This window comes from Ostrinia furnacalis, unplaced genomic scaffold (genome assembly GCF_004193835.3).
Source record: "Ostrinia furnacalis isolate ACB-3 unplaced genomic scaffold, ASM419383v2 OfSCF2409, whole genome shotgun sequence".
Taxonomy (NCBI): domain Eukaryota; kingdom Metazoa; phylum Arthropoda; class Insecta; order Lepidoptera; family Crambidae; genus Ostrinia; species Ostrinia furnacalis.
In genome coordinates this window covers 826,169-853,236 of record NW_021132648.1, presented here as the reverse complement: position 1 = coordinate 853,236, position 27,068 = coordinate 826,169, and the positions used below count along the sequence as shown (strand labels likewise).

Genomic DNA, 27,068 nt, shown 5'->3' with positions numbered 1-27,068 from the left:
TGATTTATTACGGAACTTTATTCGATATTATACTGTTTTGACATGGATATTTCTAAGTAGGTACATAAGATATAATGTATCGTAATGCAATTGGAAGGATACATTCAGTAAAGGTGTGGAAATGGCCGTCGTCTGAGTTAACCCAAAAAACTGCTAACTCTACCTACCTCTCCTGTATCATTTTTCACAGCTCCTAGTCCCATGTATCAACAAAGAGTGGCTTACAAATTACAAGGCCGGCGCGGGCCGTTATTACGCTCTAAGCGTTGTTTGACTGCGCCAATTGATACCCTGTGAAGAATGGCGTGTGTTTGGACTTAAATGAATTTATCTCGGAATACTTCTGCACCAATCTCATCTTGAATAACTACTGCAACTTCTATTTAGCCTGGATCTATAGGTAGCTAACCAATACCTACTTAAAAGTTGAGTAACCAGTTGGACTATTTATTAGGGATAAGTTCGCTGTCATATGATTGACTTACAAACTAAATGGTACGAATTAGTTTAGAGAAAAGTTTTGTTATGCTATCAGTTCGTTGTTTCAACTAAATGATTTGCTGGAAAAAGGCCTCCCCCAAGGATTTCCATAGCGACTTTCCTGCACTGCCCGCATCCAGGTTCTTCCGGCGACTTTCAACAGATCGTCGGTCCACCTAGTGGGGGGCCTGCCCACGCTATATCTTCCGGCCCGTGGTCGCACTCGAGCTATCAATCACCCCGTCATTAATGAAAAATACCTTTATTTAAACCTTATGCTAAAAACCTAACATTGAAAAATTAAATGCATTGGTGAAAATTGTTTGAAAAGTAAATGCAGGCAATTTATCACCTGTATGTATTAAAAGTGTTATTCTCAATCCCCAATCTATATTTTTCAGCATTAATTTTGGCTCTAGACATCAAAGTTTAAAACCAACTGACATCTGAAAAAATACTTTTTGCTTAGCCATCATTCGAATATCGTGTAGATTGTCTTCACGCTGGTCTAGATCCAGCCAATCGCAGGGATGCGCGTGCGCCGAGCGCGGTAATAGCCGCCATTACGCGCCCACCCACCACGGAAACAATTGGCAAAATACGGGACCACTGACGGGCTTATTGGTGAATTTATTGCTCTCTTTACAAGGCAATTGAATTATTATCTAGTGTATGGTGGATGACCTTTGAGTCAACTACGAATACCTATTGTATAGATAGCTGAAGCCTAAAGAGGTTGTTGAGCACCAACAGCCTGTGTTCATATGAAATAATATTTATTCAAACAGTGAATTGTTGAAGACTACACAAATTCACAAAATTTTCACTCCATCTTTGTAATAGGGTATAGATAGATTTGTAAGTAGCAAGTAGGCTTTTAAGAAGCTTTGTTTTACACTATGATGCGGTTGGAATAATAAGTATAGACATCATTATACGAGTATACCTAAATATAGAACTTTTATACTTCAGAATAACTTAAAGCTCGACTTGGTGGGGGCACTGCCGTGCCCCCAGATAGACAAAGCATTACGTTAATGAAAGTAAACGTATTTATGTTTTTGTAGCCGACAAAATTTGCAAGGAGGAAATATGTGACAACACACAAAGCCCCGTTTAATGTTCGTTAGCAAATAAACATCTTTCCACGAAGGCTTAGCGGGCATGTTTCGGAAGGGCGGGTGCACACTGGCGTTTGTTAAATTTTTGTTACATTAAAATATTTAAATTAGGGCGGAGTTCAGTTAATAATAAGGGGAGCCTAGCAGTTGCTGGATGGAAATAGAGAGATCTACTTTTTGGTGCTATATCTAGGAGGTCTGGATTTCAACCAAATGTAACATTGAAATGATCGCATTTCAATCGGATCAGAATGCTATAATGTTGTATAGTGAGTGTTCACAAAGCTGCTTTTATCGATTGTGTTTTCATAATAGTATTTTACATACCTACCTCTTTTTAATATAATGCAGCGCCAAAAGGTATCCTGTTAAAGATCTGAGTAAGGATAAGAGCAAATAGAATGATCTTGCAATTAAGTTGAATAACAAAGTGTATTTAGCCATGATGTAACGAATTAATAAAGCACTTTCCTCTTACAAAACAAAACGTCTTACCCTTCCAATTTGAGTAAAAAATCAGATAAACACCCTTTCACACGCGTTGTTACATAGTTAAACACATGAGTCCCCACCTCAACGCCGAAGGGACGGCCAACTTCTGTCCCTCGGGGGCTCGTTATGATTTGTTTATTGTTTGTCCACGACCAATTTAAATGTTTGTCGGCGGACCGTCGCCGACCTTAGGACGCGTTTCCATTTTTCGCTAAAGGATTTGATTTCAAAATTTTCATAATCTAGAGTTCATATCCTGAAATTAGGCATACTTACTCGTAGATATAATAAAAAATGTACTACGAGCATACTTGCTCGACAAAATGTCAGATTAAGTACATTTTTAATTTTAGATAGCAACACTGATGAGTCTTAGCTAAACACGCTTTACAGAAAACAAATCTGCATAGCGTCGATTGTTGTGATCAAATTCTATCGTTTGGGGTGGGTCACAAGTGAGGTTAATACGAGTAGTACAAACAATTAATTAAATATGGCAAACAAGCGTTTACAACTGCTAATTAATCCAATTAGCTTTGTAGCCTAAGATGAGAAAACCGAGACTTGTTGTAAATACTCGTGCCTACACATAGGCACATGTCGTGTATCTCTCATTTTGAGAACCTTTGTGCCGGTCCCAAGCTTTATTGGAATTACATTCAATCATTGTAAGTGACACACAAGACTGTGCTTGTTTTTTTAACAGTATAAAACAGCATAACAGTGTACACTTTAATAAAAGTTATAGAAATGTTCACATGTAGGGATTACCTTCCCCACAGTGATAGAAATCCCCATAGTCTCGTGAGATAATGGAAACGAGTTATCTAGCGTGTTTGTCTGCAAATTGTTCACACTTTTAACCTGGGCTGTGTACATGTGTTATTCCGATTCTGCTCTGTTGTGATAACGCGATTAAGGTCGTCCATTATAAATAAACGAAGGGATGTACTTCAAATATTTATTTAATTTCGTTTTTAGGGAATTAAGTTTATTCATTCAGTTGGTAGAGACGGTATTGTTAGATATTACCAAAGATATTTTTAGATGACAATAATGACGCTTTTTTAATAGCTCTTTGTTTCATCGTTAATTTTACGATGGTAAAAATAAAATAATTAAAAATAGACTCAGATATAAATAAACAGAAACATAGTAAACGCATGTTTTGACAGTTAATCATCGGTTGAATCATCTTGAACGCAGTGGATTTTCTTCGTTGCGAGAAACACACCAAGGTAATAGTAAAAGTAGTTTTATTATATCCCTGCAGAATTTCAATGTTTATTTGAATCTAGATAGAGTCTAAGATCGCTATAAAGTACATAACACGTAATATACCGCTCTAAGCTATCAATGATCCGTTGACAAAGTGGCGATGACGGCGGCCACTGACACCCATCAGTCTGGTCTAAGTTCCATGTCTAGGCCATCCATCTGTCTGGGACAGAATACTATACATGAACGTTTATTAACGTTTTAGCTTAGTTTTGTAAAGAGGAGATCTAGATTTCATACTTCGAACCAATTTGGGACGAATGAACAATATTTAGAAAGTATCCTTCTTCTGCCATTTAGTACCTATATGCGATCAGTTAATGGTAACTTCAAAAGCGTTTGTCATAACTCAATAGTTAAACGGTTTCGGTAAGTAATTTGCATCGATATTAAAATCGACTCTATTCGTAACTAACCAATCAATGTCTGTAGTTAAAATGTATTCAATTAAAAGTGGAATCGTCCTATCTACGAATAGACCCACGTCTGTTTCTATTAATAAATGCGACGCCTACGCGTTATTGTGCGCAGTATCACTGACTAGGTAATGCACATTGACAGCTTGTCGGTGCAAGCGAGGTTAGTTGCCTCGAGCGATTTGATTCAAGAAAGGTTAGCATAGAACATGATTTCTACACTTTCATATAGGTAGTTTCGCAGTTCAATGCTTGTCAAATTCTACCCGCACTGGGAATGAGCATAATTTAGGACTGTAAAAGCTCACAAAAAACTCTACTTCAGCGAAACAGGACAATTTAGATGGGACTAAGTTGGAATTGAAAACTTATTGATCAAATTGTTCTGATATTTGTTAGTTAGCCACTCAAAAAGGCCGCATACAAATTGATTCTATGAAAAAATGCATTCGCTTACAAGTTACCTGGACGATAGGAAACTCGGCCCTAAGCGAGTAATTTGCTTAATAAAGTTACGATCATGTTCGTCAGTAAATATTTTATCATTACACAGTGGACACCCATCACAACACCGCCCAATTTCCCACATTTTAAAACAGCAAATTGACCGGTAACATTGGTTCAATTAAAAAAAGCATAGCAATCAAAGCGGACGAATCGAGCTCACGACTGCCATAAATAAGTGCATATCTCGGTATTCGGCATCGATTGCAATCGGGCATTAATGTGAATTTGAGAGGGCCCATAACTTGGACAGCTAACCGAGGACCCGTGAGCATTGATAATATAATGTTGTCGGCGTAAAATATTGCCCTCTCGCCTTGGGACTATCTGGCATCGGGATTACAAATTAACAATAAATATTCATGACGATTATACCACAATAGAACTAATAACAGGAGAGCTACCTTTGACTAAATAAAACAATTAAATTTACATACGAAGCCTTATAAAATTCGTATGAATTAGACATAATTAGGTCCACAAGGTTTTTTGGTTTCTATAAGTACCTACTTAGGTAGAGTTATGTTTATTCATATTTAATTTTGTATTTCTCATGCCGGTTTTCACCATCAATCTCAAATTTTAAGTGACTCATATGAAAACAAAATTCCTGTGTGTTACCATAGGGGTCACTTAAAAATTAGGGATTGATGGTGAAAACGGACATCAGTCTCGAGTACATAGGTAGGTATGTAGTTGCTAATTAGAAGATTCGACGTCTAATCGAAATAAAATCCATTGACGAGCATACGCTCATAGAAAGAGGTTGGAAGCGACTCTTCTGTTCATTTGTACCAGTCTCGAGTCGATAGCTGCCACCGCGCAGAACAATCGATTTTTAAACGAGTAATGAGTCAGTGACTCCATCTCACACTCATCGTAACGTTAAAACGTGCATGCGAGTCTTCTGTTCTTTTCTACGTTTCGATCACGAGTCGATGGCTGCCACCGCGCAGAACAATCGAGTTTTAATCGAGTAATGAGTCCGTGATGCGCGATTACGGTGATCCGTTGACGCGTGATTGCATGAATATGTTGATTGCTTTTGTTCGGTGTTTGGGTTGTTATTAATATAAATAGGTAATTAGCGCGCTTGTTCTCTATATTTGAATGCATAAAAAGTTTATTTATTTTTATTACACACGCAAATCCCATCTAATCAAGCTCACAGCTTGTCAAAGCTTATTTATAAAAACAATTGAAATATTTGCTTAAAACATCAGCTAAATAAACATAAGGAAAACTCCTCATTAAACTCCCCAGACACTTCGCATTAAGGCCAAAATTTTTTTTTTCTTCAAACGATGTCTGTTTCTATTTAGATGATTACATAATTATATTCCAAAGAGTATTTAATATTTATGTAGTACAACAGCCCATAAACCTAAAGACTGCATTTAAGAGTTGAAATAGGTGCGTACCAACAAAAATATAGTCTGATAATGCTGTAGACTTGTAGACTCTACAGAATTGACGGCACATCAAGGTAAAACACTGGCATCTTATTTACCTTTGATAAGAAAAACAAAAATGTATAGTCGGATGTCATGTGGACTGTACACTGTACATTAAGCAATAGAGCAACTACCTGACCTTACTACCTATAGCTCGCTAATACGCGCCCATTCCCAGCCTACACGCGGATGTTGCCATAAGCAAACCTAATTCATAATGGAGGAGGGCCCGAGCCTCTAGAGGGTAATGAGTGGTTAATAGAGTACTCGCATTTTGCATAGGATGTGTAAGATTCTTTGCTTTAATGTAGCAGTCACAAGGCACTGATAATGTTAGAAATAGTGGAACTGTAAACATGTTTAATACCTAACCAATGATTTTTTTTATTCAGTTCAGCCGAATGACATCAACTGGTGAACGAAGGCCTTCCCCAAAGATTATCACAACGAATTCTTTACAATAAAAAATCGCATAATCTAGTACTTAGTTTTTTATTATATTAATTACTGACAGAAATAACCATAATCTAATAATATCTTCTTGAGATAAAATACGGAGCTGTTTAATTTTAACTGTCATGAACTTTGTTCCGTTTCATATAACCACGATCTGATGACAAACAAAGACAAGCCTAAGCTCTTTAGTTACAGATTCTAACCACCGAGCAAAGTAAGTTATATTTATTCGTAAAATTACGTACTCCGTGTCTATTTTATTTCGAGATTTTTTTCCTTCAGGAAGGATAACTCCGCGGTTTATTTTCTCCACCATGGTCTATCCAAACAAATGAAAGGCGAAGCATTACACAGTTACTTGTGCTCATTAATCTGCCGGACGAGCATCGGAAGCACATCTTTGATCTCGCCCTCTAATCAATTGGTATCGATACTGATCAGGCACGGACTTGGGACTGAGTATTAGTGACTGTATAGCTTTATTATAGTGTCACGGATCAAGTGTTTAATAAAGAGAGATAAAAGCAATCAAGCTCACTTCAACTTTTGCAAGGAAGAGACGATCTGCGGGAGCTTTTTACAAAGCGTAAGCTCAATATTTCCTAGATTAAAATAACAAGTTAAGTTTATCGTAAGAAAATAATAAGTAGGTACTTAATCTTTATTATATTCCTAAAAAAGTATTTAAGAATGTTTATATCCGTTGTCTAGTACTCAAAGTACCTACAAGCTTTGCTTAATTTGGGACTAGAGGGTCAGTGTACTGTGTAAAATGTTCAAGGATTTAAATTATTTATTATTTACGAGTACGTATAAGTAAACTGTGTACAAATAACAAAAAATAAATTTGCCAGGTATCTGAAGTTGAGTTATTCAGAAACTGGTTTTCGACAAAGGATAAAATAAATAGAAGATGATAGATAGAGATCTATGATTGATGCAGCCTGCTGGAAGTTCCTTTTCTCTCCAAATAATTCTTTATTATCATGATTGATTTCGTCATTTAAGCCACACAAAAAAAAATTGTTAAAACAATATTTCCTTATTACTTCGCTAACAAGCGGAAGTTGATCCAATTCTAGCATTTATTACCCCGAGCCTGACCTTACAAGAGCAATTTGGCCTGTCCCTGAGTCCGTCCCTGCGGCCCTGATTTATCGCTGGACCGATGCCGGCAATTGTCTCAAATCGGCTTCGGTAGAGCCCACGCACCGTCCGGCTCTATTAACATGCCCCGTACTTACTGTTGCCGTGTGTTTATTTACTTTGTTCCGTGGTTAGGCCACGGTAACTTCACTGTTGGGAGTTAAGTGGATGACTAGCATTTGCCTGCCGTGACTGGCAATGATTACCTAGTTGTTGTCAAAGGTCTATCGGTGAGCTAAAGTAGCTGTTTTCCTCATATACGTAGCTGACAAAACAGACCAGAACCCGTGATTGAAGTAACAATCAATATTATATACAGACTAGCTGTGCACCTCGGCGTTACCCGCGGTAAAACGTAGCCTATGTACATATTAATCCAGTATCAGCTAACTCCATACATATTAAAATTGCACACACACTACACAAAACTGACAAATAAAAGAAAATTGAAACTGCATAAGTAATTAAGGCGATCTTTTTATCACTCAGAAGTCATCTCTTCCAGACAACCCAGATAAAGGTTATGATAAAAGGAGAAGGCGTAATGTGTTGATAAATAGGTAAGATTCGGAACAAAAAGGTGGATATCAAATGGTAGGCGTATTTGTTTGCATATAGAAGAATCTAAATATAAAAAGAGAAACTGACTGACTGACATATCAACGCACAGCCTAAACGGCTAAACGTAGGCACTTGAGGTGCACTAAGAAAGGAATTCCCGAAATTCCCACGGGAATGGGAATTAACGGGAAAATCCTTTTGTATGAAAAATCTAAACCGCTTAAGATAGATGAAGGGGGTAAAACAGGATCCACGCGTACGATGTCGCGGGCGGCCGCTAGTCAATTAAAGACCACTCGTTGCAAGTCCCGTTGCGATACAATCGACACAGTAGGCAAGGTTCAAGATTGATGATGCACGCTGGATACAAGAGTCCGCTATTAGAGCCGTCATTATTAAATGCCTATTGTCTAGATTTGACTGACGCAGGTAAGGACGCGTGCACAATATAGATGCGGATAGACAATCACAGGTCATGACCTCTTGATCTGTTTCATAGATGACAATCAGCGAATACTATACAACATATGCTACGTATATGTTTAAATATTCTTAGCCATTTTTAGCGTGATAAATTACATCATCATCATCATCATCACCATTTCAGCCACAGGACGTCCACTGCTGAACATAGGCCTCCCCCAATGCTTTCCATGTTGATAAATTACATACAAAGCTTATACTTGTATTGTTAAAAGCTTATTTTAAAAAAGTTAATAATATCATAATTTGCGCACGTATAAGATCTTATTATCTTCTTGCAGTCAAGTTTATTGGAAAAATACTCGTACTTATCATAAAGATATCACACCTGTCTATAGCAACCACATATTACATATAATTAATACCTAGTTTTTCTAAATGAAAAGTAATGTAAATGTAACTAAATATCATCATCATCTCAACCATAGGACGTCCACTGCTGAACATAGGCCTCCCCCAATGCTTTCCATGTTACCCGGTTGGTAGCGGCCTACGTCCAGCGCTTTCCTGCTACCTTTATGATGTTGTCGGTCCATCTTGTAGGTGGACGTCCCACGCTGCGTTTTCCCCACTTTAACCTTGCTGCCCCATCGGCCGTCATATAAATATAGATTTCAAATAAAGATATGCATCTCACACAGCAGAGTGAACGCAGCCTTAGGATCGTCTTGAGACGATTGAATGGACATTGTTTATCTTCGGCGTTTGATTATTTGTGTGAATTGTGACAGCGATTTATGGTACATGCTGATTAGCCGGCTGTCTCACAGGCACTCACAGAACGTGGATGTTACGGAAACCACAATAGACGGGCCCGTTAACTTATTACTTTTTGTTAAAACTATTTAAAACGGACACTTAACCTGGGAATTGAAAGGTCTTGATTTAGTGACAATGATCGGAATGGTATGAAGGTTTTAATTTAGAGAGTGTAAGAAGTTCCGTTATGATTGTAAAGTTGTGGCTAGAGTCTTGATTGACGTCGGTTTGCAAAAGACCACTGTAACTTTTTATTTCCTCTTGGACAACGGAATCCAAACAACGTACTATCCATTTAACAGCTTAGTTGTGAGTTACAGTTGCCTAGTTGGAGTTGGAAAATTCGTATCTCTTAATTGAACTAATTTAAGTTAGGTATTCGTTATTACAAAGTCATCTTCAATGTCATCAATGTTCACGAAAAGTTGTATTATTCCGACAACGACTCAACTTTCGGCGATCCACTTAAAAATAAGCGCTCAGTTGAAACAACGCCTGCTATAAAATTATCACCCGGGCGCAGTCGGCCAACTTTCTGCCTCTCAGAAGTCACAACTTTAATCGAAAAATGTTCGGAGTCGTCACGTTTAATAGAGCTAGTGACAGACTTTTTGGTACGGGTCGATTACAAAACATCACTCTCATTTCAAATTAAACTGAAAAAATAGCAATATTATTAAACCTTGTGTGTTTGTAACGAACAAACTCTAAAACTACTGGACCGGTTTCAAAAAATATTTTACAATTGGAAGACTACATTACTTCTGAGAATTTTATGCTATAGCAGACTGAATTAAAAAAATCGAGATTCATTTAAACTAAAAAATATTCTTTCCCCGAAATACAGGGGAGTTGTTACCCTACAAGCGGCCGAAAGCTTCCCAAAAGCTCTGAAGACTAAAATTGAACACATCCGTATTTGTACAGCGCTCACTTACCGGCCACGGATGACACAGCGTTCCTTGGGGGATGCAAAACTGAATGCAAAATGCTTCTAACGGACGCGACATGAGCACAGATTTTATTTGAAACCCAGCTTTTATGTGCAGCCGGGGGAATCTTGTTTTCTATTGCGAACAAAATATATATCAATCGAGGATCTTCAAAATAAAATCAGACAATCGTGAAGAAAAGAAAATACATTATTACGGAAAATAAGACTTCCTTTATGGATGCTTCGTCAATATCAATCCAACATGGTATAACTGCTAATGCAGCAGTTTGACTACACACCTAGGTAATCTGGAGCTCTATCGTCAGAAATCTAGATTTGTTTAGTTTCCTATAATTTCCAAATTGTATAATACTTTTGGAGCTATCCAAATTCATACGCTAGTTTGAAAAGACTTTACTTTTCCATTTAACAGTTCCCTAGGGTGTGCTGTAGTGTGGATGTTTGAAGCCCAACTACAGACAAAGCCTCATATTTCATACATAACGTCTTGTATCGTACTAGGTATGTAGGAAATAGCATGAATTCATTTTTGTAAAAGAAACAGACGATATGAAATCTTTAATAAAGTTCCTTAAAATATTCCCTACAAAAATGATACTAATGCATCACCGAATTTTCATATCGCTCGCATCGGGACGGCCCTTCTCGCCCTTAATATCTGTCACATCTGTGATGTATGTGTTGCAGTCAGATTGTGTAATCAGACGTTTATTAAAAAGACTTTAAATTGTTAAGATTGTTATCGGATCATCAAAGTATACCGTTTATTGCTACGATTGAACAAGATTTAAGATCTAGATAAGTGATTTATACGTTTTAAGAATATAATATTTGTAGTAATATTAAATTTTGTATAGCTTGATTCACGCATTGTCAATAGGTGTTGAATTTACTTGTAGAGTCATCTAACGCTTTACGCGTTAAAATTGTTACATTGGACATAATTAGTCTCTTAAGACCAATAGCTTACGTTATTGACATTCATTCAAGTAGACTCTACCCAGTAGATTTTCATGGTTCCTCAAATTATTACATAGACAGTTATCAAAAATGTCAAAATCTACAGTTGAACTATGACACAAGTTGTATGATATCACGTCAGGTATGTAGATTTTCTAATTCCCTACGTTTCGTGTGGAATTGAATTTTGCTTCAGCCGCTATAAATTTACGCCACATAAAATGGAGCGTTGGCCATACATTATTTAACAATCCCAGTGCTGAAAGAACAGAAATATATACTGTTCTTATTTATACCCATTCGTATAGGTATAACAAAACTCGTTTTCGTATTCATGTAACTACCTGGCCACATGAGCATAAGCCTAGTTTCCTAGCGGTAATACCTAAATATGTCATGTGTATTCCACTTATAGGATTGTCAATTGATCAGATTGTTGTTTTTTGTTGATGAATCTGGATAGTAATCAGTATGCAGATATACGTGACCGCAATCACACCTGCAGTTTGTTAGGTATGGAGTGGTACGTTTCTACGGATTAAATGTCTGACCTGTCTAGCTTTATAGGTGTCAGTGTTCAGGGAAGACGATCCTAGCACATTCCAACCCCTAGTTTATCGCAATAGAAAATAGCTAATAGCTTTGTGCTAGCTTTCACCAGTGCCTTAGGAATAACACGCTGCCCTGCGTCTGGTTCCCCAAAAGGTAGTAAGAGATTGGTGGAGCAAGAAATATATTCTACGAAGAGTATAGAATGATGACAGAAAAAAAATTAACATGCAGTATGAAATTCCCTTATAAGGCCACCAGTACCTATACCATTCGAGGACGTATCAATCCACTAGTAGGTATATTACGAATCATCTTGCTGCTTACCTGTGCACAGCAAAAAAGTATGTAAGTGTTACCGTGAATGACATGCTATTCAGTTTATTACATTATCTACTATCAAAGTGTTTCTTTAATGGAATGACTTGCAATGTAGAGTTAATCAGTTTATTATATTATTTACTTTGAAAGTGTCTCTTTTATAGCCAAGTCTGAAGTTCACATTATGAAAACATTACACGAGTCATGTACCTTCAATCTATTTAATAAACACTTTCTATCTACATATTTTATCTCAATAGATACTGCAATAGAAATAATTCCACCAAAGGGCTTTTAATTTCACAATTTTTCCAACCATCAACAGAAACCCCTTGACATTCAATTACATAAACACCACCCCCTCCTCCCCCTCAAAATCGCTCTTTCAAATTATCGGCCAAGCAAAGATTCAAACAGAGACGCATCTAAGCTCACACGGCGGATTGAAAATAATCCAAGTAGAAAATTAATCCTTGATTACGCCCCGGGTTGGGAAGATTTGGAAAGGGAGAAGATATTGATGGCAATGGAAGTGCCTTTGAAGTAGGTCGGAACGTTCTGGTTAAGGTGACACTTGAAGTGGCACGCACTTTACTAGGCCATCTCCTTGGGCTGCGGTTCATCACAACTGCTGTAGGGTAAACCGAGTTTCATTATCACCTAGCAAGATTTTGAAGGTCAAACCTAGTGCCCACCCTGTTGCATATTTCTTAGAAAGCGTAAAATTTACCTACATTTATCAATCTACTAAATTCACACTGAAACAATTAAGAAATTTTAAAATGCTGAAATAGTAGTTATTTTGTAACCTTCTTGAATGGGTAATTATGGTTTTACTCAATGGTTAAATAACACGGAAAACTTTCGACCTTCTCAATAGCGGACTTGATTTTCTAGAATGCCAATCTCTTATTCATCATTTCATCAATGCTGTCAGTTTTGACGAAAGAGTTATTAAAATTAGTCACAAGTCCCTTCCAGAGCCCTTTATCTTGACTTAAGCAGGCTTACTTCGAAGGCAGTATTTTCAGCGAGAGCGGAATATTCCAGGCCGTACCTGAAACACCCTCGCATACAAGTTAAATACTCTCTGAAGATAATTATACAGGGTAAGGCACAAATCACTGTAGGCTTCGGTGTACAAATGTTTCCACACTGAAATATTTATATTGGTATTCAAATTTTGATGCTTAATCTTTGTTTTAATTACTAGTAGGCAAAGTAATTTAAATATTTAGCGAATTACGAAAAACATCTCACCCATCTATGAAAAAGACTATACCGAAAAAGTATTATTGTTTTACAGTTCAGAATTTTTTAAACAAAATAATTATAAACTTAAAAAAACAAGGCACTCAACTTACGAATAATTTATGGAGCGGCTCTAATCCGTTAAAACTGTGCTTAATTTTTGTTGATAAAAAGAAGTATGTTTTGATCATAAATCAATTTATTAAAGTGGTTAGTTGGTATGTTTTTGTAAACTTCCCTTGAAAGAATCATTTAATATGGAACTATTTCTCCTTTTTAGGAGGTGCTAAAATTTATAAAACCTAACCTAACATTTCATGAGCTAGTAAGTACTACTATACGTATGAAATCGTAACATAAGCTATAAAATATCACATATAATTCGCATATTATGCCTACAAGATAGTTTCAAAAAGCAATCCATATGAGAGAAAAATATCTTTCCTATTATACGACTAAGAATAGAGATCTATCAAGTCGCACCTTCACTACCTCTGATGGGTTCCATCAATCTCCCATGGCTCTCCATTTTCGCTTTAAATTAAAACTCAGTCGAACGCGATCTGCGCCAAATATCAATAGTGTCTCGCAATTTATATTTCGGATCGGAGGGTTGTACTGGCCTGAGCAGACGAGCAATTTTATTTTGCCAAAGTTGCAATAAGTTTTGTTTTAGCACAGCAACTACATTCGAGTCAACTATACGGGCTGGAAGACGTAGCGTGGGCAGGCCTCCTACTAGGTGGACCGACGATCTGGTAAAAGTCGCGGGAAGAGCCTGGATGCGGGCAGCGCAGGACCGTTAATTGTGGAAAACCTTGGGGGAGGCCTTTGTCCAGCAGTGGACGTAATTTGGCTGAAACGAACGAACTACATTCGAGTAGATTTCTTGAGTAGAGTAAAAATATCTGGCTTTAAACTTGAACAGGACATATGAAACAAAATTCAAAACTTTAACATAAAGTATATTCGAGACAGAAAGCATCTCGATGCTGGCAGCGCAGGACTGGTTATTGTCGATATTCGAAATCCTTGAATCTCTTTCAAGGTTCACCAGTAGACCTTTAGTTTAATTTTGGTTAAAATTAATGCACAATCTTTGAGACAGGTAATTAATTGTTTTCAGGCAATTTATATGGGATGTAAGAACTTAATCATTGCGTTCAAAGTTTGCTTCTGACTTAAAATGATTATTTTTTCCAACGCTGAAAACCAATAATAAATGTAAATTAATTACTTGCATTTGTGAAAAACTGATATAAAATTGACAGTTTCGATCCAAAATTGCCCGTCTGCTCCGCCCGCAAAAGATCAATTTCACGGCTGGACGACCCTGATGTGAACTTGAGTGGCGCATCGAAGGGTCGCGTTATTGAATCCTGCACCGCGTTGTTTCAGCTCGCTTGTATTAGCTAATGACCCGTCGGGACGTTGCCACGTGGCCTTTGTGTTTTAATATACCTAACGACTTATTTTGGTGTGATATTGTTTCAAACTTGCATATTTAAAAAAAGACCAACTAGCTGTATATACGCATGAAAATCATTTTTCAGCCCTTCTTGGGTTAAGATATTTTTATTCAAAGGAGGAGTGAGTAGAGGAACCGATTACTAATAACATATTTCAGTTGAGGAGGGCCAGGATTAATAAAAGTGGAGAACACAGCAGTGTAGTGTTTTAGTGATGCTTAAGAGTAGGCGCACACCGTTGATTTTTAGTTGGCCGGTAGTTGTGCCCGATTTTAATTTGTATGAAGAATCGGCCAAATCGAATCGGCGTAGTGTGCGCAGTCCCATACATGCCCATACTGATCAACTGCCCGACTAAACTATCGGCCGATGAAAAATCAACGGTGTGCGCCTACTCTAATAGTTTGTACACAGACGTTTTTCACACCCAATTTCGATGTAAAACGTACGTACGTGACGAATAAAAAGTACACGTGTTTTACAAAAAAATAATCTAAAATACCAGTATATGAAACGGTTAAATGCGTAAGGAGAATTTTAATTTTGATGTAAAGATACAACAATGCTATCAATAAAATTAAATTACGATAATCTTTTATCAATACGCGTAAGTACTACCTAATTAAGATTGCAAATAATTAAATTGATTGGATTTGTCATACCTAATTAATTATTACTTTGTCATGTACAAACACATATTTTGTTATGTTTACAATGTTCAGTCAACACTTTTTGATTCATTAACAATTTATTGTTCTTATACATATACCTACCTACACGAAATCGACTTGTTCAATACACGAAAATAAGTAAGCTCCCACACAATGAAGAAACTTAACTTCTACAAGCAGGGACTTTTTCTCAATACAAATAAATAGGAATAATCTTATTTACTAACTCTCTGCAGTTTATAGAGTTAGAATATTCAAGTAAGTTAGGTAAATAATAATAACAATCGGGAAACTCAACCATTGAACGATGCCATTATAAAAAGTCATTCAAAGTAATTACTTATCCAAATTAAATAGGATCTCGTCGAACGAGTAGGAAGTATTATAGATGAAAAGTTACAAAAAAGTTACAGGCTAATGCATCCATATTGATCTTCAAAAGCAGGAGTGCACATATCACAAGAATCCGAATTCTAATATAGTTTAAACACATACAGTAGGATCTCTCTACATTAATTACATTAGGTACACTTTGGAAAATATCTCAAGAGTGTTTACGTCAAGAACGTTCATAATAGCGTCTAATGATTTATTATTGTCATCACCTCTCTCTTTTGTTTTCTGAAAGTGAAACTTATTTTAACTAAACGAAATATGGCATGATAATAAGTTTCTGATGTTCATTAACTATGAGGTAAAACATGATCTCACGAGATTTCACTTCTTATTGTAAGTGGACCTTCTGCTCTAAGTAAGTCTTTTGCGACTCCATCGTAGAAACGGTTGTAAACTCCAACTCGTCGGATGGAATGGAAAACTTTGATGGAAAACCACACGTAAGAAACGCGGATCACAGGGACAGAGCAAGGGGCAAGACAAGTGACAGACATTGATGGAAAAACTACTAATAATTAATTTTACCAATGTCATTTCTTAAAACAAGGTGCTGCTGGTTAAGCCTTTAACTAAAATGGATATGAGGTATTCACAAACTAAAATGGATTTTCCTAGCTATGCAAATTATACTTGATTATCTGGAATATTCTGAAATACTGTATCGATAAGGAAAAGAATCCCAAGTGCTGAATTGCTGGTTAAAAGTGTGAAAATTTTGAAACAATTCTGTTAGGTACTCATTCATTGAAAGAAACCTACTGTACAGACTCGCATTACTGTAACTCTGTGACCTTAGTTTAGTTGTGACAATAGCAAATACCTATATGAAGCCCTGTTCCACCCCTTAGTGCAGCCCTGTAAAGTTGGTAAAATGTTCCCCGCACGGGCCAGAATTGTATCAAACATGCTGCCTCCGCCAAACAACTCAAGCCCCGAGCCCCCGGGCCCCCGGGCCCTGATTGATTCCAGTGTTTGTGTTGACGGAACACAGTTACGTTTTATAACCGTATGAGGATATCGAACAAAGTTAGAGATTGGATCTTGTTTAAGAACAGCTACGAGTATGTGTGTTTGCACTTTTGACTTTTACAAGGAAACATTAGCACTAACAAACTTTTTGGTTGTAGGAAGAGTTGATGAGAGCAATTTTTAACAGTATACCTCGGAAAATAGGAAAAATAATTACACAAACAGTCTCGATATCTAAAGGTATGAAAATAGTTTGAGAAAATCTTTAAAAAATAGTCCAATGTTACCTTAGTTCACCACATGTTTTTATTTTTATTTGTCGTGTGACTGTGTAAAAAACTGCACCATTTTCCAAAACATTCCTTTTGGATAAAATGCCCAATACCAGCTGCAGCCATTCAAAGATTTTCAAAAGCAAAACGTAATTAACGTTGAAACTAGAATCAATTAATACAATACGACAGAACGGCCGGCGATTTGTAACCGACCAGCAGGTGCCGCAGTCCGCCATTGTTTACCGCCGGCAAACTTCACCTCGTAACCCTGAAATCTAATTGGATTTAATTCCATTACCAGAGGTCCGAATGGGACCCTTAATTGTGCTGACCGGGTCGAACGCACCCTTGTTTCGTAATGGAAAACGCAAGGTAAGGTGTTGGGCTGATTAGACAATGTACGAACGTATTCCATCGCTTTTGCATTTAAGATATCAGTGGGAAAAGAACGCGCGATTTACACAAAACAAAACAGTCTATATTTCGGCCCGCCTGGTGGACTGATGATGATCTAGAGTGAGAAGCGACAGGACCTTGCTGTGACATGTTACAAAAATCGCTGGAAGTGAGGAGGTGAGGTAATTACAAAATATTTATAATTGAAGGGGCCATGTAAGCAGACCGACAATGAGGGCTATCGTTCAAAGACAGTGGCGCCAACTGGTGAGCGCTAAATTGGTAGAAGGACTATCGCATTTGCGCTCATCAAGATTGCGCCACTGTAGAGTAAGGTCCTGTCAATCGCCAGGGGTGCCAACTGTTAAGTATAAAAACGATAGCCCTCATTATATTAAACTAGCTGTGCTCCGTAATATTGTTACCTGCGGTAAAAAGTTGCCTATGTGTTAATTCAGGGTGTCAGCTAACTCTATACAAAATTTTATTATAATCGAGAAGAAGTAACAAACATACACATTCACAAGCCTGCGTCCAGCGCCTTCCTACTACCTTTATGATGGCAATGGGCAGGGCACATAGTACGCAGAACTGACGGCCGATGGGGCAGCAAAGTTCTGGAGTGGAGAAAACGCAGCGTGGGACGTTCACCCACAAGGTGAACCGACGACTTTGCAATATAACAATATTAATTAAGAGCAATTTAAATAGGATAGAAGTAAACAACCTCGACCTTAACAAAATAAGGTGTCATTATCCTTAGAAGATTAATAGATTACGTTAATATCTTTTATCAATTTGGTATTATAATATCACGGACGAGTGCAGACAACGCAAATTAACCTAATCATGCGGCTACGGTATGTAATGAACAAACTATTTATTATCTTACGCTTATTCTATAGAATATGTCCGATAATGATGGTGATAAGGAAATACGTAATTGATAAGGATTTACGGGTTTTAACATAGTGTAAGTGGACGGAGTAGGAGCAAAACTAACAAACTAAAATAATTAACACAACCAAAACTTCAATTAATTTCAAACATACAGGGTGTTGATTTCAACCCTCGCCATATTTATTTAGGTGGTCTATTATGACTTATATAAACACATTGTCCGCCATATTACAAACGAATGTGGAATTTTTGCGAATATTTTCCGTGCGACATCAACTGTACTGTGACTCGCTATACTGCAATAATTTACACCATCGAGCTACGCGGATCGATCGCTTATTATGTCGGATTTCTTCTGAAGGTAGACACGTAAAGTAGGTAGAGTAAATAGGTGTTTTTTTTTACTGATTCGTGATCAGAATAAGCTACTTAATCAACTCCTCAAATATGGCGAGGATTGAAATCAACACCCTGTATAGTAGATAAAATAACTATCAGACATACCTAACACGTAATAGAAACTAAAATAACGTATTTTTTTATTTTCTTCTCCTAATTAATGAAATTTTTGAAAATTTAAAAAAAAGTAGTAAAAGACTGAAAGAATAACAATAGCTCTTGGACCTGCTGAATAGATGCCTGTTGTTATCGATTATTTAGTTAAGGAATGTCCGATAAATTACACTTTCTTAACGTAAGGTAATTAATGTAGTAAATCCATTTCTCATATAATGAAATATTATGATGACTGTCAAAGTCAACCGAGTCACCTTCCAAATCGTAAGTACATTGTTTAATATTTTGCTAATAATAAAATAACATTTGAAAAATTTGCAAGGCCTAAATATTGTCAATATGTGTGTGCACTAATACTCGTAGATTATGAAGCTATTTCTGAAATTTAATAACAATTTCAATCTGACATTGACGTCAAAATAAAGAAAATAATGAACACCTAAATAACAGCTACATTCAAAAGCAAAATGTATTAAATCGTTAAATGAAATTCAAAAGGACTGGTGTGAAATGTGTAAGTCTTAAAACGATGAATATTCTAGTAATTTTGTCAGATAGCACTCCTAGGTGCAAAGGTTCACTATAAATTCATGCAAATTATCTATATTTTTATCTGGAATTAACGTGTCAATCAGAATGTAGGATCACTGTTAGAACCATAAAGTTAATATAATACCTAGCGGAATAGAGCAACAAAGAACTGAGCGAGCGAGATGTCACTAGCAGCAATCAGCAACCCTGTGAGAACACCATTGTAAGATGCGTGATGCCATCGCGGTCACATCAAACAGAACCGTTTTTTGCAACTATTTGATAATTCGGAGGCACTTAGTGGCACGCTAAAAATGTGAGCTATAAGATACTCGTATTTTCAGATTTTACGAGAGTGAGTGAGGGTTACCTGGATACGTCGTGGATATTTACGAGTAATAGTGCTTCAGAAAATAAATGTCGTGACTGGTTCAGTGAAAAATAATCGTGACGCTGACACACAAATGATATCATCCAAAATCGGTTTCGTTTGACAGCTCGTGGTTGTTGTTCTTTTCCAAGGGAAATATTCCCTCAACCAGTTTATGGTTAGAATCACTATGATACATAAAGATTTTTTATCTTAGTAGTGTTTTAGATTTTGGATTAAATAAAGATGTACAATAGATAGGCAATGCATTGGATCTTCGAAACCCGTGATAAGAAAGTTTACCATAAAATTAGACAACTATCTACCTAGATAGATTATCTAGATATACAAAATCAAAATTTGGCATCAATGACATGTAATAAAACAATTTGCATTGTGCATTCGTAGTTGTATCGTAAGCTTAATCTAATCAGATGCTACGACATGTCCATCAAAGCCTAACAGCGATAATACTCATGTACTAGCTATATCTGTGACTGTGTCTTTCTATAAATATCACTATTTAATCAACTTGCGAACATTTAATTAAAGCCAATCGACGCAGCTGCTGCTAATTAATTTTTAAGTGCAATAATGCCGCCGAACTTCGTTGATGTGTCATATCCTGAACCTGTCACGGTTGAGGATGGACCAAAGGAGAATGGGGGGCCACCGTCTCCGGGGATATCTACCCACGCGGGGCTGAAAGCTGTGAGGTCCTTGACGACTCTGCTGACCCACTTGTTTATCGGAATTGTCGTGGGAGTTTCGCTGTTCTGGTCATTCAGGAATGGTGTGCCGATTGGTCCCACGCCACAACACGTAGTTTTATGTGTCATAGGGGTGAGTAAATTTTATTTTTTGTGACTTTGTCAAGACGAGTGCCAGATTTTCTTCCATTTATATTTAGATAGGTGTAAAGTTCAGAACTGAATGTCCTATCCTACCTAATGTTTTTACTACCCTAAGTATTTGGAGGTGTTTAAGTCTAAACTAAAATAAAAAAAGAACGTTCCATAGACTCTATGGAACGTTTAAATGTAGCTTTTGTGAAAAACCAGACTACTTCTGAATATAAATAGACGTTTATGAAAGACGGAACTAAAGCAAATTTATTGTTTCCAGTTTCAATTCCTAATGGCAGAGGCCATTCTGTCCCTGGCTCCAGACAGCTGGTGCTCCACTTTGAACCTCAAGCACAAACGCTGGGTTCACACTGGCTTACAACTGGTCGGCTCCATACTGGCTCTGGTCGGCTGCTTCATCAAGATCGTTGACAAGAACGTTAACTTTAACACATTACATGGACAGTATGGTAAGAACAGCTGCTGATTAAATTTTTTCAGTCATGAAATTGTGACCAGTTTTCAGAGATAGAAACACTTCAGTGTTTTAATGTTTATCACTCCATTCAATTGATAACAAACGTCGCTTGAAGAGGCAACGACATTAGATACCGCAGTATTTAGTTTGATGTACTAGCCTCTATACCTTTTTAATTTTTGGACGTTTATTTTTTTCAAAACATTAGTCGCGCCATTTTATGAAATTCAACTTGCTATTTCTTTCACAGCTCTTGTGTCGATGGTCTTCACATCGGTGTCTTTGGTCAACGGTTTGACTTCCCTGTATGCGTACGAGCTCCGTAAGTTTATACCAGGAATCCTGTCAAAGCTGACGCACATTTGCTTCGGAGCCGTCGCGTTAGTCACTGCCTCTGTATCTTTGTGCTACGGCTTTGACAAAAACTCCTTCAGAAATGCGGTCACCAGCCCCTTTACTGACACCCTCATCGTCATGACAGGCGCCTTGACCACCATCATCATTATTAATCCTCTTCTCACTATGTACGCTAAATTCCTTGGTGTAATTAAGAAATAAGTCTATTTCTTTACCTTTTCCAATCTCATTTGGGGTCGGTCCGTAAGGTTTCAAGTCTCCAAAATAGTCTGTATTGGGTCATTGTTAAGAATCAAATAATTAGTAATGAATCATTAATTTAATATTCCATTTTGCTCAAAATGTTGTATTTTAAAACAGACGAATTATTTTGTTACATAAAGATTGATTTCTAGACCCAAGAGTCACAAATCGTGGTTGCTATATCTATGTTTTTAAATGTAACTACCGCAATAGGAGTCACAGATAAATGTACTAAAGTATTAAAATAATTACTTATGATCTGAGAAAATTCCCGTTAGCTGTTGTAACTAGGTAATTATTTATATTTTATAAACTAATAAGTTAATTATTAAATAAAGATATTGACATTAATCTATCTTGTATTTTATTTGGTTAAATAACATAAAACCTTCTGTTGCGATTTAAATACTTAAGACCCAGTACTATAATTACATTTCTATACGTAAAAGTCACACGGCAAGACCTTAAACCAATATTACCAATACTACGTTAGAATGTACCACTTGTATTATAATATGAAATGTGTAAGTCTTAAAACCTGCCACAAATGTTATGGTAACTTAGTCATACATAGTAACAATCCTAAAATCCGCAATGATCGCGATAAATTGTTGCATCAATTTATCTTGATTTGTATCAGGAATTTACGTTACTGCTATGATAAATCAGAATTTTTATCTTATTTAATTGAAATCGGAATTGAAATCATTTAATGTATACTATCACAGTGATTATAAGAGTCATGTTTTTTTAATTATTTTATCTCCCACATTGGACAAACTATTAAGGAGTAGTAGTAATGATGAAAATAATAGAGATGGTGGTAAACCAAAACAGTTACTATACCAGACATAACATGAAATATTGGTATCAATGAATTGTGTAATAAAACAATTGGCATACACGCTGTTCATAAAATTTGTGGTAACGCATCGTAAACTTAATCTAATCAGACTCTGTGACATGTCTATCCAAGCCTACAGCGATAATACTAATATACTAGCCATATCTGTGACGGAATCTGTCTATAAATATTACTATAATCTCGAATCGCGAGCATTTTACCAAATCCAATCGAAGCAGGAGGTGACTCTGAAGGGTTAGTTTTTAAAGTGCAAAAATGCCGCCGAACTTCATTGATGTGTCATCTCCTGAGCATGTCACGACCGTGGATGGGCCGAAGGAGAACGAGGCAACGTCTCCGACGATATCTACACACGCGGGGTTGAGGGCAGTGAGGTCACTGACCACTCTGCTGACCCACCTGCTGATCGGGATCGTGGTGGGTGTGCTGCTCTTCTGGGCGGTCAACAATGGCATACCGATGGGCGCAACCGCACAGCACGTGGTTTTATGTGTTATTGGGGTAAGCGAAATTTTTTTGCAACTTTGTAGCTACGAGTAGTATGGTATTCGCAGAATCTTGTTCATGATGAAAATTGCGTTTAAAGTTCCAAATCATGTCTTTATGTCTAAGTTTAAAATATAGGTTTATTATCATTGATATCTAAAAACTAACGTAATTATTATCTAAGCACTCCAACCTTTTTAATTCCTGAACATAAGTACTCGTATTAATGAATATTTGATTGCTATTTTTATCTTAGTTGTTAGTGTACATGTAAAAATGTACTATGCGATTCGCATTTGTAATATTTATCACATGCATACATCTAGAGGGATAAACTAAAGAGTTTTCGTGATAAACCATAATTTTTCTGGAGAAAATAATTATTCAAAAAGGTGAGTTGAAACTGAAGCAAAATTATTGATTCCAGTACCAATTCTTAATGGCGGAGGCCATCTTGTCCCTGGCCCCTGACAGCTGGTGCTCCACGTTGAGCCTCAAGCACAGACGCTGGGTTCACACTGGCTTGCAACTGGTCGGCTCCATCTTAGCTCTGGTCGGCAGCTTCATCAAGATCGCTGACAAGACCACACATTTCAACACGTTACATGGACAGTTTGGTGAGAAAAACTTTTAGCTGCTTGGTGACACATCTGTCAAAATAAAAAACCCTTGATAGCGTAATAAATTACGTCATGAATCGTTGCAGTTTTTGAAAGTCTTGTATTGTGAACCGTTATAGTTTTCAAAAGTTAATTCTGATTAAAATTATGGTCGCTTCATACGGTTGTTTAAAATTATCATTACTCACTTTTTATTTGACCTTTAAGTTTCAATAAGCTTATCATAATATTATTTTACAGCTCTCGTGGCCATGGTATTCACATCGGTATCTCTGGTTAACGGCCTGGCGTCCCTATACGCATATGAACTCCGCAAAATCATCCCGGGTATCCTTTCCAAGCTGACTCACATTTGCTTCGGGACCGTCGCGCTGGTCACTGCCTCCGTGTCCCTCTGCTACGGCATCGACAAAGGCTTCTTCAGAAATGCCATCAGCACCAGCTTTGCTGACGCCCTGATCGTCATGACAGGCACCTTGACCACCATCGTCATTATTAATCCTCTTCTCACCATGTACGTCAAAGTCAACGGCATTATTAGTAATTAAAAAACTCATGTAATTTGAAGTATTTTATAAATTAGCTCAGACTGTGTTGTATTTTAAAATTGACGAAAAATTATGTTACATGCAGATCGGTTTCTAGACCAAATAGTCGTGAAATCATATAGTTTCGCAGTTCGCAGTGTAATTGTACATAACTCAAATTCAACAATATAAATCACAGACAAATGTACTAAAATAATAACCTATGATCTGAGAGCATTCCAGTTAGCTGTTGTAAATATTTATATTTTTTTATTATTAGGTTTAAGATTACAATTAAATAAAGATATTGACATTGAAATATCTTTCTTGTTTAATTTAACTTAACATTAACCCCCGTTGTAGTAGGTACCTATTTCCATTTTAAAACAAAACAAAAGGAGATAAAAAATGAAGAGCACTGATAAGATTATTCGATTCAAATTCACTTCTGATAAGTACTTGTCAAACCCTGAAGTAAAAAAGAAATGCTGATGTAATATCTAAACTAAAACTAGCTGACCCGGCGAACTTTGTTCCGCCTTAATGGCAATAAATAAGCAGACTTTTTTTTAATTTCGAACGGGATAAAAAGTATCCTATGTCCTTCTCCTGGCTCTAAACTACCTCCCGGACAATTTTGAGCTAAATCGGTTCAGCCGTTCTTGAGTTATAAGCGAAGTAACTAACACGACTTTCTTTTATATATATAGATGTTAAAGTAGCCTTTGCACACGGTTTCACCCGCGGAAAATTTAGTTTGTCACATATCTTCATAAATTACTAAATCCGTTCAGTAGTTTTTATGTAAAAGAGTAACAAACATCCAGACATTTTTTTTATCCATAACGAGGAAGCTCTTGGCCTGTATCTCACCTGATGGTAAGTGACGATCAGGCCGAAGGTGGAAGCGAGCTTCACCCAAATCCTCAACCACGGAGGAACTGGCTATCTTACCTCTAACTGCCGGAACACAACAATGCTGTTAACATTGTTGTTATGGCGACAGACTTAGGTAAGATGGTGGTAGCTAGCCAGGCGGACTTAGAACAAGCCCTACCACCAACCAAACCGAACAGAAAAATCTGTCCCCACTGGGAATCGAACCCGGGACCTCTGCGTCTGAAGCAGGTGGTCTTACCACTAGACCACAGAGGCGGTTAACATTCAGACAACCATACAAACTTTTGCATTTATAATATTAGCAGGACAATCATAAAATAAGGTGTTTAAAAATAGGGTGGAGCGAAAATTTTTTTTTTCAGATATCTGTAATGTAATAGTCAAGATTTTGTGCCTTTAGGGCTTAAATGAAGTCATGCAAAATATTAATCAATTCGGTTTAGAGTAACTGCCTCCGCATCGACACTGATTTTTTCGGCGCCCTGGCCTTCATCACTGCTTCCATCTCCTTGGCCTTCGCAGTCAACTACGTCTGGTTCGTTGCTTTCCTCACCAGAGAATATGCTGACGCTGTTTTAGTCATGATTTTTTTCAGATATCTGTAATGTAATAGTCAAGATTTTTTGCCTTTAGGGCTTAAATGAAGTCATGCAAAATATTAATCAATTCGGTTTAGAGTAACTGCCTCCGCATCGACACTGAATTTTTTAATAAAAGTTGGTTTTAGACCTCTCTAAGGCGCTACATATCTCTGCAATATTGAAATAAAAATACTATTTTTTTATCACAAATCGTTTACTGATATGCTATACTTTCAATGTAAAATACACAAAAATGCCAGGCTTTGGGTTTATAATTTTAATAAGGGCGTGAGAGAGCGCGAGAAGAGAATTTTTCTGGCCCTTTTCGCGACTCGCGTCTTTGTCAGATAGTCTACTGGAAAAGCTCTGGAAACATGTGAGAAACTGCCTATCTATAAATTTGAACAAATTGAAGGACAAAATGTGATCAGAAATGGCCAATTATCTGAGTACTGATCATGCAAAGATGGCACCCGTCATCTGTTTAAAATTATAATGGCCTCAAGAGGGCTGCCAGATACCCTATGAAAGATTAAAGAACTAGTTACCTGGAGAAAAAGCTATTACGAGTATCCTGATAGCAGTCTTCTTACGATGTCAGATAGCTGGCCGCTTGTCGCATACTAAAGTCACACAGTACGAGTCACCCTTCAATACCTAGAATTTTTTAAGTACTAGTGATACACTTTAATGCTATTTTATATATTTATTTAATTTACTTAACCAAACAGCCGCTTTTGAGATATTTAATTGACTAAGAAATTCNTTTTTATTTAATAACGAAAAAACTACATGCTATATTTCCCAAACTGGCACACTGCCTAATTATATCTAACATTACTTTTCACCTAAAAAATATTTCACCAAGTTATCTCTAATAGCGACGAAGCAGGATTTTTTTTAACTTCAAATGCGATTTCCCAAAAATCACCATTTTCGACTTAACTCCGTTTTCACTGGGGGTACAGACTTGACAGTCTAAAAGACCGCAGGCTTTTGCTTGACCTCGTGTTCCTCTAAAAAATCGTCAATAGTATTGCAGACTGTCCATGTTTGTTAGGATTAATAAATCTCAATGTTCCCTTTAAACGCGTAGTAGTATGTATGTTCCCTTTTATATTGAAGGCAGCAAAAGCAATTTTATTATTTCACAGTCACCATGTACAGACTCCAAAGTTTAAGACAGTTTTTAACAGTCTCTCAAATAACCTTGATCATTTAAGCGCTGGTCGTTGTGGAAGGAAATCCTTGGAGGAGGCTTTTGTCCAGCAGTGGACGTCATTTGGCTGAAAAGAACGAATGAACGAACCTTTCGAACATGCTATTTCTTGGCTATTTCATGATATCGAATTAAAAAGTATATTTTTACATTTTTAAATAACCGTGGCATTAAAAATATCAGTAGGTATTTCTGAACGTTAACTAAATTGTCAAAAAAATTTTTTTGACGTTTGTCTGACAGCCCAATTTCTTTCTTGTCAAAGTTG

At 36.9% G+C, this 27,068-nt stretch overlaps 1 protein-coding gene across 1 annotated transcript; it reads left to right on the top strand.

The window, feature by feature from the left end:
* Positions 1-20,196: 20,196 nt before the first annotated feature.
* LOC114355446 (uncharacterized) lies at positions 20,197-24,147 on the top strand. The gene is made up of 6 exons (XM_028308287.1): positions 20,197-20,522; positions 20,805-20,994; positions 21,253-21,559; positions 22,716-22,968; positions 23,381-23,570; positions 23,814-24,147. The coding sequence occupies exons 1-6, from the start codon at positions 20,274-20,276 to the stop codon at positions 24,119-24,121; spliced, it is 1,497 nt and encodes a 498-aa protein (XP_028164088.1). The 5' UTR covers positions 20,197-20,273; the 3' UTR covers positions 24,122-24,147.
* Positions 24,148-27,068: the final 2,921 nt, after the last annotated feature.